Raw genomic sequence first — 16,458 nt, forward strand, 5'->3', positions numbered from 1 at the left:
TTTGTGCAAAGATCGATGGCACAATGGAAGACACAGTTGCAGATCAATGGTGAGAGACTGGGAGAGGTTAATATCAAGAGAGGAATATTTCAAGGAGATTCATTATCACCATTACTATTTGTTATTGCACTGTTTCCTCTGTCAACAATACTGAATAACTCAGGACATGGCTATCAAACATCAAAAACATCTGACAGACTATCCCATCTCCTTTACATGGATGATCTGAAGCTGTATGGAAAAACATCATCTGAAATAGAATCGCTGCTCAACACTGTCCGTATATATAGCCAAGATATTGTAATGGAGTTTGGCTTGGACAAATGTGCCACACTTACTATCAAACAAGGAAAAATAGTGAAAACTGAAGGAATCAAGATGCCCCACGAAAATAACATTAAGAGTCTGGATGAGGAAGAGTACTACAAATACTTGGGTATCCTTCAAGCTGACAACATCAAGCACACTGAAGTCAAGAAAAAGACTTAGAGGTGAATACATCAAGAGAGTGAAGAAGATCTTAAAGTCCATACTCAATGGAGGAAATACCATAAAGGCAATCAACACCTGGGCAATTCCAGTCATTAGGTACACAGCTGGAATAGTGGACTGGACTCAAGCAGAACTAAAAGCAATGGATAGGAAGACCAGAAAAATAATGACAATGAAACATGCCCTCCATCCACACAGTGACATTGACAGACTTTATCTACCAAGGCAAATAGGTGGGCGTGGAATGCTACAAGTACATCAGGTGGTTGAAGATGAAAAAATGGCTTTGGAAGAATATCTGAAGAATAATGATGAAGATGCACTGAAATTAGTATATCAGGAAGGCTTACTGACTACTGGAGAGACCAAAATGGCCTACAAGAAAGACCAAATGAAGAACAGAATAGAGGCATGGGAAGACAAAGCACTACATGGCCAATACGTTAAAAAAAATAGCTGGGAAAGCAGATAATAACCTGGGAATGGCTAAGAGCAGGAAAATTGAAGAAAGAGACTGAGGGACTAATTCTGGCTGCACAAGATCACGCCTTAAGGACAAATGCATATAAAGTCAAAATTGAGAAGACAGCAACAGACAGTAAGTGCCACCTATGCAAAGAAACTGAAGAAACAGTGGACCACTTGGTAAGCTGTTGCAAGAAGATTGCACAGACTGACTACAAGCAGCGGCATGACAAAGTAGCAACAATGGTGCATTGGAAGATCTGCAAAAAATATCATTTGCCTGTAAGCAAAAACTGGTGGGATCATAAAATAGAGAAAGTCATAGAAAATGATAAAATTAAACTGCTCTGGGACTTCAGAATTCAAACAGACAAGCACCTGCAACATAACACCACCAGACTTAACAATTGTCGATAAGAAAGACAAAAAAGTCTGGATAGTGGACGTGGCAGTGCCTGGAGATAGCAGAATAGACGAGAAAGAACTGGAGAAGATAACAAAATACAAAGACCTACAAATAGAAATAGAAAGACTGTGGCAAAAGCAAGCAAGGGTAGTACCAATAGTCATAGGCTCCTTGGGTGCAATCCCAAAACAACTGGAGCACCACTTGAACACCATTGGCATTGACAAATTCGCTATTAGTCAATTGCAAAAGGCGGCCTTATTAGGAACTGCTTCCATCCTGCGACGATATCTGTAATACCATCAAACATCCACATCTGCCTATCCCAGGTCCTGGGTAAGGACTCAATAGGTAGACAAAATGCCAAATCCAGTCTGAACATCTGGCTGACTGTGCGATGATCCATAATAATAAATGATTGCAGCCCTGGCTTTCCCTATAAATTTGCTCATGTAACCTCAAAATGATCCTTAGTATCTTAGAAGGATAAAAAGCTCACCTTCTATTGCACTCATTTTTATGAAAACGCAGTCCTTTTCTGGAAAATAATTTATCTGATTGTTTACCAAGAATCTGAAAAGTTTTAAAATTTGAAACATTTTGAACTGAAGTGGGTTTTAAATCTCTTTCTCCTGAAATTCTATCCTGAATTGGGACAAAATTGGAAATTCCATTTTGTTTGAGTGTTCCAACATCCCTTGATGGGATTTAAAAACACTTCTCCGAGAAATGGAGTCTTAAAGACAATACTGTGTTTTCCCCAAAATAAGACCCGGTCTTATATTTTTTTTTGCCTCCAAAAGAGGCACTAGGTCTTAACTTCAGAGAATGTTTTACCTTAGGACCATCACAGTCAGGCCTCCCATTGCCCAACACCTGTCATGCCTCTGCCTGACTTCTTTTGTGGCCACTTGATGCCACTTGCAACTGGATGCCATGTGGCACATTGCGCCATTGCTGCTACTCGTGGCAGGAGGCTGCATGATGCTTTGCGCTGTTTCTGCTGCTTGCGGCAAGAAGCTGCATGGCGTTTCAGGCTGTTTCTGCTGCTTCAGCAAGAGGCCGCATGGCACTTTAGGCCATTTCTATTGCTTGCAGCAAGAAACCACGCGGTTCTTCAGGCCATTTGTGCTACTCGCAGCAGGATGCCAAGTGGCTCTTTGGGCTCAAAGAGCCATCCAGCGTCCTGCCAGAAGCAGCAGAAACAGCCCAAAGTGCCGTGCGGCTTCTTGCTGTGAACAGCAGAAATGGCGCAAAGCACCATATGGCAGCTCAAAGTGCTGTGCAACCTCCTGCCAGGAGCAGTGGCACTGGCGTGAGTAGCCACGCAGCTTGACAAGTGTTGGGGTGTGGAAGGCTTAGTTGCGGCAGTCCTACCGGCAAGGTAAGCAGGTGTAGGGTGCATGGGGCGGCTTCACCGCCCTATCCTGCCCTACCTTGATTTTTAGGTATGCAGCTCACCCCAAAACTAGGGCTTATTTTTGGTGTAAGGCTTAATTTAGGCCCACACCCAAAATCAAGCTAGGGCTTACTTTTTGGCTGGGTCTTACTTTCGGGGAAACACAGTATTAATTAATAAGACAGCAGGTATAGACTCCATCTCATCATGGAGAAAAACTATGTGGTTCTTAAGAATCAACCATAACTTGATCAAGTTTTTTTTTAAAATCAGAATGACCTATACTGTACAATAAATATAGTATTGTACAATAGAGAGTTGGACTAGAAAACCTCCAAGGTCCCTTCCAACCTTTCATTATTGATAGCATGTAATTAATCATCAATCAGTTGGTTCCACCTCTGCTGGCATTGGCTGGAGATAACTGAGGGCAGACACAGTGGGGAGACTAAACATGGGCTTTATAGCTGAGTACTCTGTGCATATATGAAATAGATTGCTATATTCCAAAGAGTTAAAATTATCATTGTTTTAAATTCCTTGTTACATAGAAATTAAAGATTATGAACTGTAGCAAAAATTAACTGGCAATCTACTTGAAAAGTAAACCCAGCAAACATAAACACAAAATATACATTAAGGCTAAGTAGTCCTCTGCTATTCAGCCACACAGTGTCACTTTGGATAGTGAGTCAGGTTCCATATAAATTTAATAAATAAATACGTAGCTTCAATATTGCATTATTGATTCCTTGAGTTTTTGGAATTCCTTGAGTTTTCAACACAAAAATGTTACTTTTTTCATTCTATGAAAATATAGATTTTTTTTATTCTGGGTTTAGAATTTTTCAAAAATTTGGGGCATTCACAGGATACCTTCAAAACTTCAAATATGCACCTGATCAAAAAAGATTGGAGATCTTGAAATATGGGCTCCTGAGATAGGGCACAAATGGCTATTTTCACATTCTATAGCTAGATAACTATTTAAGTTCCCTAGTGACTTACTGATTACATGAATAAATAACCATCTATGAAAACTAGCTAAACAGCCTCTCCAACAAATATTCAGGAACTCTGCCATGAAAAAAACATTAACAGTGATAAATTGGGTTGACACATACTATTGATTATGAACAATAATACTCGCTTTGCTTGTCCTGATTTTTTTTAGATGAATCAGAACTGCACCTTATAACAGACATAAATCAATATTAATAGAAGCATTTCGGGAACACAATCAGACATTCAGACTCCAAATGGCATAATTAACTGGTGTCCTCCAATTTACATTCTGCGATGAAGCATACCCACCACCCACCAGTTCATTTCCAGCCAATAAAGGGCAGATATATGCTTGCTACGACAGCAGTGAACATTTGGCTTGTAAAGAAGCTTTGCTAGAAAAAAAATGGGGTTGGGGGGAAGGGAGAGAGAAGCTAGAACAAAGAGACAGACCACAGATCTGAGGATAGATTGCTTCTCCCAAGCACAATCTCACGGCTTTTCCATATGGAAAAAATTGACCCTAAAATAATCCCACATAAGGTTCAACATTCAAAATTACCATCAGCAATATCAATGCTTGGACTGGTTGATGCTACTTCTTCAGTGGTGCTGTTGATAACATCAGTTCTGTCTGAGACAGGATGAGCTCCCATCTGACATGCAGAAGATGTGTATAAACTCTGGAGAAGTTCTGAAGAGCCTGAAATGCTATCACAGGTGTCAAATTCAGCTGGCAACCTGTTCAAATCATCTGGTCCAGGATAAGCTGGAGGATTCTGACCATCTGCTTGAAAAATATATCCCTGGCCTGCAGAAGGCGGACATCCTGGTGCCAATTCATTCATGCCACTACTCACAGCTTCATCATAAGAAGGAAGCATGACAGGAACACCATCTACCACCACAAAGTCTGGGCCATTGCTGCAATTCTCTTGAGTATCTCTAGATCAGGGGGAAAAAGAGAACATATGTGTATAAAAATGATGTGAATGGCTAGACATCCTTTGCCAGAAATAGAGTTCTTCAAGAACAAAATTTTAAATCTTTTGAAATGCAGTTAGCAGATCTGTAAATATTTACTTCAAAGATACCAAGAGCCTTCTGAGAATGTATCATGTAACTAATATTTACAAAAGAAAAAAAAACTCTAATAACCTAAGGAACGACTGATAAACCTATCAGTATTCCCCATTAAGAATCTTAGTATATCTCAATTTATATCAAAATCTTTAGATTAATGAACATAAAAATATTAACAGGAGAAAATCCTAGGAAGAACAGTTATGATAGCTAAAATTACTTCAATTATGTATTTTCACTGGTCACGGTCTCTGACTGAATGAGCACCAAAGTTAAATTATAAAGTAACACTTCTGACCCTGGAACCCTCTGGAGATGTTGACTTCAGGTCCCATGTTTGCATGGGGTAATTCAAAGCCAGGATCTGAACAATTTCCCATCAAATTAGAAAAGTTCGTTTCAAACTTTTGTCTTATACTTTAAAATTGTGTGTGCATCATTAATCATGACAGTTTGTATATTTCCCTTCACTGTATGCTAATACGATGCAAAATAAAATAAATAACACAAAATTGACTAAATTAATACAAAACTGACTAAATCAAGTTTTTTTAAAAATCAGAATGACCGATACTGTACAATAAGTATAGTACTGTACAATAGGGGTTGACTAGAAGACCTAATGTGGGCACGAGGCCTGTTTTAGTGTGGGGGTAGATCTATTATATCAATAAAACTGGAGAACAGCCCTTCCCCACACAATACTCCATAAATATGTTGTGATTGCAACCCTAACTAGTGTAGAATCATAGAACATAGAATGATAGAGTTGGAAGGAACCTCAGAGGTCTTCTAGTCCAACCTTCTGCTCAAGTCAAGAGATCTTATACCATCCTGGTCAAATGGTTGTCCAGCCTGTTTTTGAAAACCTCCAGTGATGGAGCACTGACAACTGCAGAAGGCAAGCTATTCCACTGATTAGTTGTTCTCATAGTCTGAAAATTTTTCCTTACTTCTAGGTTGGATCTCTCTTTAACAAGCTTCCACCCATTATTTCTTGTCCTACTCTCTGGTACCTTGGTAAAATAAGTCAATCCCCTCTTCTCTGTGATAGCCCATTAAGTACTGGAAGACAGTTATCATGTTTTCCCCCCCCCCCAATCTTTCTCTTCAATGGATTAGACCACGGGTGTCAAATTTGCCATGTCACGTGACATGTCGTGACATATCATGACTTTTTTTCATTGCCAGAGCTGAGGTGGCCACTGCCTCCTTATGATGCAACCAGCCCATGGGCCAGCAGTTTGACACCCCTGTCTTTGACATACCTAGCTCCCTCAGCTGTTCACTATATAATTTAGTGTCCAGACCTTTTATCATCTTTATTGCTCTTCTCTGCACACTTTCTAGGATTGCAGCATCTTTTTGTATCATGGTGACCAGAACTGTACACAATATTCCAAATATCGCCTCACTAGTGCAGTATAAAGCAGCTTAATCGTTTCTCGTGATTGCAATGTTCAGTCCTTTGTTGATTGAGCCTAGGATTGCATTGGCTTTTTTGGCAGCTGCGGCACATTGCTGGCTCATACTTAAGGGATGGTCCACTAGGACACCTAGATCTCTCTCATAGTTACTTCTGTTGATCCAGGTATCTGTGCATTTGGTTTTTCCTGCTTACTTTTCTTACCACCGTGTCTTGTTGGCTAGGATCCAATGCTCAAGTCTGTAAATGTCCTTCTGAATTTTGAGTCTATCTTCCTAAGTTTTAGCAATTCCCCCCAGCTAGGCATCATCTGCAAATCTGATGAACTACATTTTTATCTTCTTGTCTAGATTATTTATGAAAATATTGAACAGTACTGGGCCCAAGACAGAACCCTGAGGTACCCCATTGCAAGTTTCCCTTCATGTAGATGTAGTTCCTATACACTAGGTATGGTTGGTCAGCAAATCCATCTGGTGGTGGTACTGTCTGTCACACATTTTCCCATCAAGATAGAAAAATGTAGAAAGTAGTAGGCTGTCGTCTACTTGTCAAATTCTTTAGTGAAGTCCAAGAATACTATGTACATAGCATTTCACTGGTCCACTAATTTAGTCACTTTATCAAAGATGGATATAGGTTTTGCCTGGCCTGAACTGCTTTTAACATAGTTATGCTCATTTCCTGTAATCACTTTGTTCACTTCTAGCTACTCATAAATCCTCCACTTGATTATTGATTATCTTTTCCATGATGTCAAGCTGATTGGCCTATAATTTCCTGGATCCATCCTGGGAGTGGCAACCCCAATGCCACTAGAGGAGTCCTGTTAGGGAATGCTTATGGAATATGCTGTGTATTTAAAAAACTAGAACAGATTTGGTCTCAAAAATGAAATAATTTAGTCAGTGAAGGTTTTTAAACTAGACACTGAAGCCTCCCAGTGTCTGTGTATAAAGAACTTGCTTCTGTCCACTTTTGTTATATAAAAATAAATTTCAGGAGAAATGAAAAAGCAAACTAATAATAGGAGGAAGATGTTACTTAAAACTGTGTAAAATGAAAGAAAGCAAGGTCAAAGGTAAGTATGTACTGAATACAAAAGTAAATGACTAGTACATAATGAAATAAATATATATAGATGATTTGAGAATATAGAATGAAGTTTTAATTATAAAATTATAAAGGAGCTTTTTCATGAGGTAACTGTAATTTATTTTTTCTCTTTGAAGATGTTTCACTTCTCATCCAAGAAGCTTCTTCAGCTCTGACTGGATGGTGGGGAATCCAACCCCACCTTTGGGACAACCATATATAAAAAGCGCAATACTCGTACTTTAATAGGATACATTGATCATACTGTTTTCTGAAAACAAACAGGTTATTACAGTTATATAAGTTAATTGTAATACAAATCAGTTGCAAATAAAATTCCTAAGAATCATCAATTGCTTTGCACACCAGCAAAAATTAAACCAGTACTAACCTTGGAAGGAAATGTGCCTTAAATTTGGTTTGGAACATTCTGGCAAGAATAACTAACAGAAGCATTAGAAGAACACTAGTAGCAGTGAATGCCACAATCTTCCATGTTCGCAAAAGAGTTTCCTGGTTATTTGGCCAGGCTTGTTCTGTGAAACAAAGAGTAATAGGAAAACTACTAGTCACATTTGATAATAATGGCCTTTTATTGTACACAAGAAGAATCAGAACCCAAATTGCAAGCTAAGCTACAAAGCTACAAACACAACAAACATGACTGCTCATATTTATTTCTGTTTTTACAAAATTATTTCCAATCTAATAAATTATCACATGTGGAAGCAGTGATATCTACAGATCAAAACAGAAAAATGATAATCATGGTCATGGGAGCCAAACCACACATTGTTAATATATCTATTGACATTGCACATATACAAAAGGGGCAGAGTTTGGATTGTGACACCTCCTATGGATACTTTGGTTCTGAAAGCAAAATAAACTCTACAAGTAATAAGATATTGTGGAGGCAGTTTCAATCCAAAACATACTTTTATTTGAAAATTTAATGTTTAAATATTTAGGCTTTTGCTGGCTATCCAGATTCCTTTGTTCTTACCTGTTTTGACACAGTATACTTGATATGATGGAAACCATTTTCCATACTGGCAGGTGATATATTTGTAATCATTACTGAGAGTGTAGCCAGGATCACAATAGAACTCAACTACAGTTCCATGGTTGTAATGTTCACAAGGCCGCGGATGGCAGATATAATCTCCATGAGTCACCATAGGAGGTAGCGGACAAACTTGGACACAAATAAAATATTAAAAAAGTGAGTTAACTATAGTAACACCCAGTGTCAACAGAAATAAAAATATAACAATATTTCTATACAATGTTACTTCAGTCAAAACATAAAACATATCCATAATTTTATGCCACAGGTACCAATATATTACACATCAACAGATTAGTTTCTGCACAATAGCAGGTGCAATGTTATGAATAAAAAAAATGAAATAATTACTATTGCTGAAAACACTGTTGTGCAAATATTAATGTCAGGTTTTATTAAAAATAACAAAAAAACTCCACACAAATTATATTCCCAATATTATGCCTCTATTTCATTTTTTAATAATTTTACAATTGTATAAAGTACATTAAGCATGCTTCGTGTTTAGTCAATGAAATATATGCTAGAATCTAAAACTAAAAAATACTGTAAGATTTCAATAGGTGCATAAAGATTGGAAAAAAATAATAAATTTTGTTACAATAAACATTCTTGTACCTACCTAAAACAAGCAACTACTTAATTTAATTTAATGTAAAAGTATTTAATACAAGATATATCAAAATAGTTAAATAGGTAAAATTCTTAAACAACCCTTAAATTTCTATTTAGAGAACATGAAGCACTAAATAATGAATGTGATCTACCTAAATATCCAAATTTGTCTGGAGTCAACGAAATTGTAGTGCCTAGTGTATTTGCTCAAGTATAATTTGCATCAACAGAGGTGAACAGTGATGTCAAAAAAATTTCCCTTTTTACACTGAATTATACAGCATTATAAATGAAGGCCATAAAGAGGACTCTTCTTATTGGCAGGTGACCTAATTGCACAGATTGGTAAATTACAGCTTGGCTGGGAAGATGTCTAGTAGCATGAATGATAATTGATACAATTAAACTCAGTATTCCTTTGCAATAACCTATTCGGGGACAGGCCTGATCATCAACTAACTTGGTAGTCATGAGCACTAAATGTTGCTTCTATGATCAATTATTTCCTAAAAGGAAGGTACTTTAAGTCTGTTGTTAATGATGTCAGGGTTTTGAGAGGTGCTGAAATATAGTAATGTCTGACTATCACCTGGTTCAATGCAAGATCAAATTGAAAGCTGTGCTACCCTCTGATCTGCCACTTAGTTTCAGCTGAACTTAAACTTATCTGAATAATGTCAAGAAGCCACAGACTAGACACTCTGCAACCGAATGCACATTATGTCTGTGTAGAAAAGCAATGATCTGAAGTTGGAAACACCATCAATCTGGCAATAAGAATTATCTGCCTTTGCACACAGAAAAGACATAGTAAAAAACAGATAACAAATTATCCATTGATACAAGAAGGCCAAGTTTGCAAATCTAACAGTTGCAAAAATGCTGACAAAACAATTACTCAAAAATCTGAAAAGAAGACTTACTGAGATGGGACAGCTGCAGGGGTTGGGACAACAGATGGGCACAGTAACCAAAGGTCACTCTTCTCAATCTTGAAAACATTAGCAAGCAGAGCTGATTTAGCAGAGGCATCAGTAATGTGCCCCGGCGAGTGGCTAAAATGCTAGCCAAAGTGCTACAACACTGGAAACAACTTGCTTTTAAATTATGAGGCCCTAGCTGCATTAGATCAAGACCGAGGATCCAGATCCATTCTCCGATATTGTATGTGAAAGTGTACTGAACAAAATGGAGATTGTTGCAGTTACAGTATCAAAAATGAAAATGGAGAAACCGCAAGGCTTGACCAACACAAGGAAGGCCTGTACAGTAGTGATTATATTCATAGACCCTATTGAGGCAGAAATGCTTTCAGGGAAATGGATGCAAGTATGTCACTTCAAAACCAACACTCCAAACTTGACTGAAAATGAAATACTCAATATTCCATTCTACTTTATGGCCATAACATTTATTTGTATTTTGAATGTGCTTGAGTTGTACAATGGGGAAGAAACATAATCATAAATTTTAGATACGAAGGTCAAATTGATATCTACCACTTGCCCTCTTGGAAATTAAGCAAGTTCTATTGCTTATTATACCTGCTCAAAGTATACTCATATTGTATTATGATGAAAGGAAATTCAGATGGCTGTCATCTAAAGAAAATGAATGGAAACATAACAAATCTTCTATACTGAATTTCTGTTACCAGAATCTAACTTGCAAAAATCAATTATTCAACTGCCAAATGTCAAATCTCCAGTTTTAGGTTAGTTAAAACTCCAAGTTCCTTCCCTTCTGAGAAAGGAGCAATCTTATCCCTTGTTCTCTCTGAGGGCTGCTATGCTTATTTCATGGCTCTGTTACACAGTAAAGACCTAGTGCATCAATATAAATAATGTATGCACCAATTCACAACAGTATATTTTTCATAGAAATCACAATTCAGTAATTTCTCCCCCTACACTTACTCACATAAATAATGCATTTCAAAAGTAATTCCACTCTCTCCTTTCAAAGAGGATAATCAGACACTAAATGAATCTTCAAAAAGAATTGATTGTAATGTGCAACTCACTCCCATGTACCTTAAAACATGAGTTTCTTTGCATTTTTACTGGTTAAGGCTTTATAAGCTACAATATAGTATATACTGTAAAATTAGAGCATATAATTCACATAGAAAGCTTTTCCAACCAGAATCAACCTAGGGGAATACTGGAAGTTTCATCAGGAAGTCAGCAGAAGGTCTTAAACACTTTCCTTGGTTGACTTAAAATAACACTGTTAAATGGAAAACAGTTGTTGGTATTGGTCAAACAGATCTTTTTCAATAAGCAAACCACAGAAATTAATTATAGCTGATTAATGGACATTTTATCACTCTAGCAATGGTCTCTAGCCATTTCTCCTCTGTTGTTTTTACATATTTTTTCTGCTGCTTGCAGAAATCTAACATAAGTCTTCTCAGTGCATTGCTTTAACAGCAAGCAAAATGAAAAGATTTTCTATCACAGAGATTAATTGCTTTAAAAAGAAAAGTTTAAGCCACAGTAATGCCATCTCTAGACATCCATAAATATCCAATACATTAGGGGCCATGATTATTAGGGCCTCAAAAGCAATATTATGAAAGGAAGAGAAACAATTCTACACAGTTAACTTGACCTGCAGTCAATCAAAACAGAATAGAAGAAAAACAAATCAGACAGGCAAGGGAAAAGTTTTTCTTAGCAATATAGACCTAAATATGATACATACGTTGGAAATTTACTGAGAGAGTTTTTAAAAAATTAAGGTGATACCATGTCATGTTGTAAGCATTCAATATCAAATATAAAAATTCCAAGAACATACAGTACATTGTACAATGCTTTAATAAAGAAATTAAATATTATGTTTTCTGGCCAAGGAATTATATTCAATCTATCAAAGGAAATAGAAATATGCCCTAAAGCATAAAAATAATTAACATCTGGAGTAAGGTTATGATCCACTGTGAATAATGGAAATGGTAACAGAAACAAAATAAGACAATGCAAAATCATTATCATAATGCAAACCCACATACAGGTTTTTGGACACAATAGTTGGCTTTACAAATCACATTAGATTGTGATTATATATCTGATGTTTCAGCATGTTGCTGGAAGCCCAAACATTGCGGTTAAAATATTTATATATCTTTTGGTACCAAAATTTTGTCAAGTGTATGAAGATAAGGCAATTTTATTGCGGTATTTAACCAGGTTTATAGCAATAGCACTTAGACTTATATACCGCTTCACAGTGCTTCACAACTCTCTCTAAACGGTTTACAGAGTCAGCATATTTCCCCCAACAATCTGGGTCCTCATTTTACCGACCTCGGAAGAATGGAAGGCTGGGTCAACCTTGAGCCAGTGAGAATCAAACTGCCGAACTGCAGGCAGGCAGCAGGCAACAGAAGTAGCCCGCAGTACTGCATTCTAACCACTGTTCTTTGTTATATTACAGTTATAACAAAGTCAGGTAAAGATCATACCTAATGAGCCAATTATAATCAAATCTCATTGATTAATGTTAATACAAAGATGTGAACAGCAGTGTCAGCTAATAGTTTACAGCAAATGATCTTGTTTGTTAGTGGGAATAATCAAGCAGGTTTATAAGAACTAGCCAAGCAACAAAAAACATTACATTGTAGATCTAATAGATTTGAATAAAAATAAAGATGAATTTGTAATTATGTTATTAGATGCTGAAAACACCTTTGACAAAATAAATAAACAACATGTTTGCTGTGTCAAATATATTTAGATTTCCTATGTAATTCATAAAATGGATTCATAAAATGGATTAAGACATTATATGAATCCCCCATATCTAAAATAAAATAGTGTGTTTTCTTCTATTTTCCCATTATTCAGAGGAACTAGACAAGGATTTCTTACACTTAAAAAATGAATTGAGACAAATCACTTTAATATCATGAATAAAAAAGGAAATTAAAAATGGACAGAGTATAGAAAAAAATAAGGTGAAAACAATTTTTGAGGGGTCTTAGGATGCATGCCAAAATGTTTCTAAGGATAACATTTCAAATAAATAAGAAGCATGACACCCTGCTCCCAAACAAACTTTAGTAAGTTCCAGGGGAACTTTCTATAACTTAAGACTAATTATAGAGCTTCAGATTTCTAATTAAAGGATAAATAACAATTTTAAAATTTTGTTTTCCTAGAGAAGCCTCTAGGAGATATTACATGAATATTCTCTGCCTGTAATTTAAACTAAGCAGATAGGAATGATACCCTCTCCCCAACAGTTTTGTAAGATGAGTTTGCATTGGTTTGAAAGGCAGCAGATAATCTATTTTATGAATGTCAGAACAACACAGAAGACGTTGAATTTATGTGCCTTTAAAATGAGGGTAAAATCTTCAAAGAAGATATGTTATAATCTCCTCAGATTCAGAGTAGAAATGTTATTACAAGGCACTGTAAAATTTCTATTTGGAAACACTTTGGAAATTATAGGATAGCTTTTAGTACAACTGCTGTATATTAAATTGTACAAAGGACAAACAGCATTTTCTGCAACAATTTGACTTTTCATTCTCATTTGCCAGCTTATGGTGCCAATCTATTTCATTTCTCAAAGACAAATGTACAGAAAAGGCTTAAAAAAAAAATCTAAAGGAAAAGGAAACTTTATATCTTTAACAATGCAGAAGGAAAAATGTATTTCTCAATAGAAACATTTTATTGGGCAATGTGTTTTTTTCAGATCTCACTTGCAGTTCCTTAACCAACAGAGTCCAAATTGTTATTTCTTCCTTTAAATAGAGATATATGTCTGCAAGAGTTTATAGCAAAGTACCAGCTTCTTTTCTATACTTTTTATTAAAAGTGCATGGGAAGAAAGAGCCAACATTTTGAAATAAAGAAGGCAGAATCAGTAAATACTGTAAACATCATGCTTAATAGAATAGTAAAAACTATTTTGCAACATAATCTCTCTCTCTCTCTTATATGCTGCCCATCTCACCAAAGGCAACTCTAGGTGGTTTAAAATCATTCAATACAATGCCATATAAAACATTAAAACAATAGAGATTTTAAATTTTAAATTCAATTAAAAATAAATTGATCAAGGAAGAAAGCGAAGTGCGCAAGTGGAAGAGGTTGGATGTTATCTAATCCAGAAAGTCGCACCCTCATAGGGGGCCCAGGCCAGTTGGCAGAGCCATGTCTTCAAAATCTTTCAGAAGACCAAAAGGGTAGGTACGGATTGCCCCTTGGGGTTCACAATATTGCAGAGGATGGGAGTCATGGCAGAAAATGCTCTTTTTTTGGATCCCACCAGCCAAAATTCCTTTGGAAGCATTTGGAAGCTTCAGCTGATACAGAATACAGCTACATGGGTTATAAATGGTGCTAATTATTTGGCACATATAACACTGCTGCTTTCAGGGCTGAATTATTTGGCAGTATGTTTCTGAGTGCAATTCAATATACTGCTTTTTATCTTTACCTCATGGTTTGGGACCGGCTTACCTGAGAGATCATATTTTTCCAGTTGTTTTTCCCATCCAATACAGTCTGGCAATGTCCTGTCTCAAGCCAAGCACAGACACACGCACCCAAGAGGCAATTGCAAACTTACTTATAACAAGCAACAAAAAGCCATGTGCCAACACGCTTGAAATAACCAAGTTTCCACCAATCTAGCAATTTGCATTAATAAAGAGTTCCAAGTCCAGAGAGTCAGGCACAAGAGTGGCCAAACAGTGCCAGAATCCAATGTACAGAAAGGGTTGTCGATCAGTTGGTAAGGCAAGGTTGGCAAGCAAGGCAAGGCAAGGCAAGGCACAGAGATTCGGAGTAACAGATGGTTTTTTCTGCTATCAGTCTTAAGTCAAAGCTCCTCTTAAATAAAAACATCCTGGCATTTCTCATTTAGGAAAGCAGGGCTGGTTCACTATTGTCATCAGACTCAAATTTCAAAGCCTCCATGTCAACCAGGATGGCTTATAAGCCAAGGAATAATGGCTGTAGAGACCAGGAGATATAGCCTTTCTATCATAGCCCCTGCCTTCTAGAATATCTTCCCCCGGGGGTATAGGATGCCCCACCCCTGATGGTTTTTCAGCAGGCCTTGAAGCTATGTGCCCAGGCCTGGGGTTCCGAGTGTGGGAAGGACACTGTTTTCTGGCTATGTTGAAGCTGACAGATTATAGTATCTCTTGGTTGCTATTTGTGTTTAAGTGTTTTTGTACTGTATTTTAACTATTTTGTTTTTTATGATTGTTTGCCATAAAGTCATCCAAAGTCACTGGTTTTTGATGGATGGCTTTACAAATCAAATCAAATAAATCAATTAATAAAGTCAACTTCAAATGGAGCCTGATGTCTGCTAGCTTACACTGATGTATATATATAGTCCAAAAATTATAAAAAAAACTGGAAGGGAATGGAGAGGTCAAATAGGGTAACCTTCTTAGTGCAGAATCTGTTAAAGCATTTTGCACAGATGGTTATCTCATCTCTATTTAAAGATCTACAGTAAAATGCAACATATGGCTTCACCGAGCATCCTGTCCCACTGGTTGATAGCTCTTACAATCAGGCAATGCTTTCTAACATCTAAACTGAATAAACTTCCCTGCATTTTCAACCCATTTTTTCTGGTCCTGCCTTCTGAGCAAAACACCTGCTCCCTCTTCTATGTGATAATCCTGTAGATATCTGGAAACTGCTATTATATTTCCGTTCAACATTTGCTTCTGCAGGTAAACATGTCAGGTTTATTGAACCATTCCTCACAGGACAAGATTTTTAATTCTCAGTTCATCTTGCTACCCTTTCTTTGAACTTGCTCCAGTTTGACAATGTCCTTTTTAGACTGCTATGCCTAGAACTAGAGATAGTATGTCCAATGGGGCTTGACCACGATTGATTAGACAGGTCAGTCTTTTTATAATACATGTTATTAAAAATGTTGACTAGCACCACAGTACTACTCTTGAAGTTGATGCTGAGCCATTTATGAATACTCTCTGAATGTAGTCATTCAATTATGAATCCATTTAACAGTTGCCTCCTTTAGTCCATGTGTACCATTTTACTAATGAGGATATCATTAAATAAATAAGAGGAGGGAGAAGAATGAGAAAGCTGTGGATGAATGGAGACAAAGATGAGACAGAGATGAGAAATTTAAAGAACAAAAGGCAGCGTATGGAAGTGATCTATAAAGCAAGGATGATTTGCAGGTGACAGAAGGTACGAAAGGTATAATGAGCAGTGTTAGTATAAACTAGCTAGTTATATTACCTTTTCTTATCTTGTGCCTTCAAATACTTCAGTTTACCATTTCTTATTCCTTTCTGCCCCTTTTCAATAACACTGCTTACCCTGAAAATGAATACCATGATGGATAGATATATATGTACATTTCATTGGAATACTACATCC

The 16,458-nt window shown here is 36.8% G+C and overlaps 1 protein-coding gene across 8 annotated transcripts in view; it reads right to left on the reverse strand.

Moving 5' to 3' along the window:
• SUSD4 (sushi domain containing 4) overlaps nt 1-16,458 on the reverse strand; it is a 70,043-nt gene that overhangs the window by 2,927 nt on the left and 50,658 nt on the right. For all 8 annotated transcript variants that reach the window (XM_039341681.1, XM_039341687.1, XM_039341680.1 and 5 more), the window contains 3 exons: nt 8,378-8,569; nt 7,763-7,907; nt 4,330-4,712 (listed from right to left, as the gene is read on the reverse strand). In XM_039341681.1, coding sequence (XP_039197615.1) covers nt 4,330-4,712; nt 7,763-7,907; nt 8,378-8,569 — 720 coding nt within the window. The remainder of the gene's footprint in view (nt 1-4,329; nt 4,713-7,762; nt 7,908-8,377; nt 8,570-16,458) is intronic.

Source organism: Crotalus tigris, unplaced genomic scaffold (genome assembly GCF_016545835.1).
Source record: "Crotalus tigris isolate CLP2741 ecotype Arizona unplaced genomic scaffold, ASM1654583v1 scf7180000017771.5222438, whole genome shotgun sequence".
Lineage (NCBI taxonomy): Eukaryota > Metazoa > Chordata > Lepidosauria > Squamata > Viperidae > Crotalus > Crotalus tigris.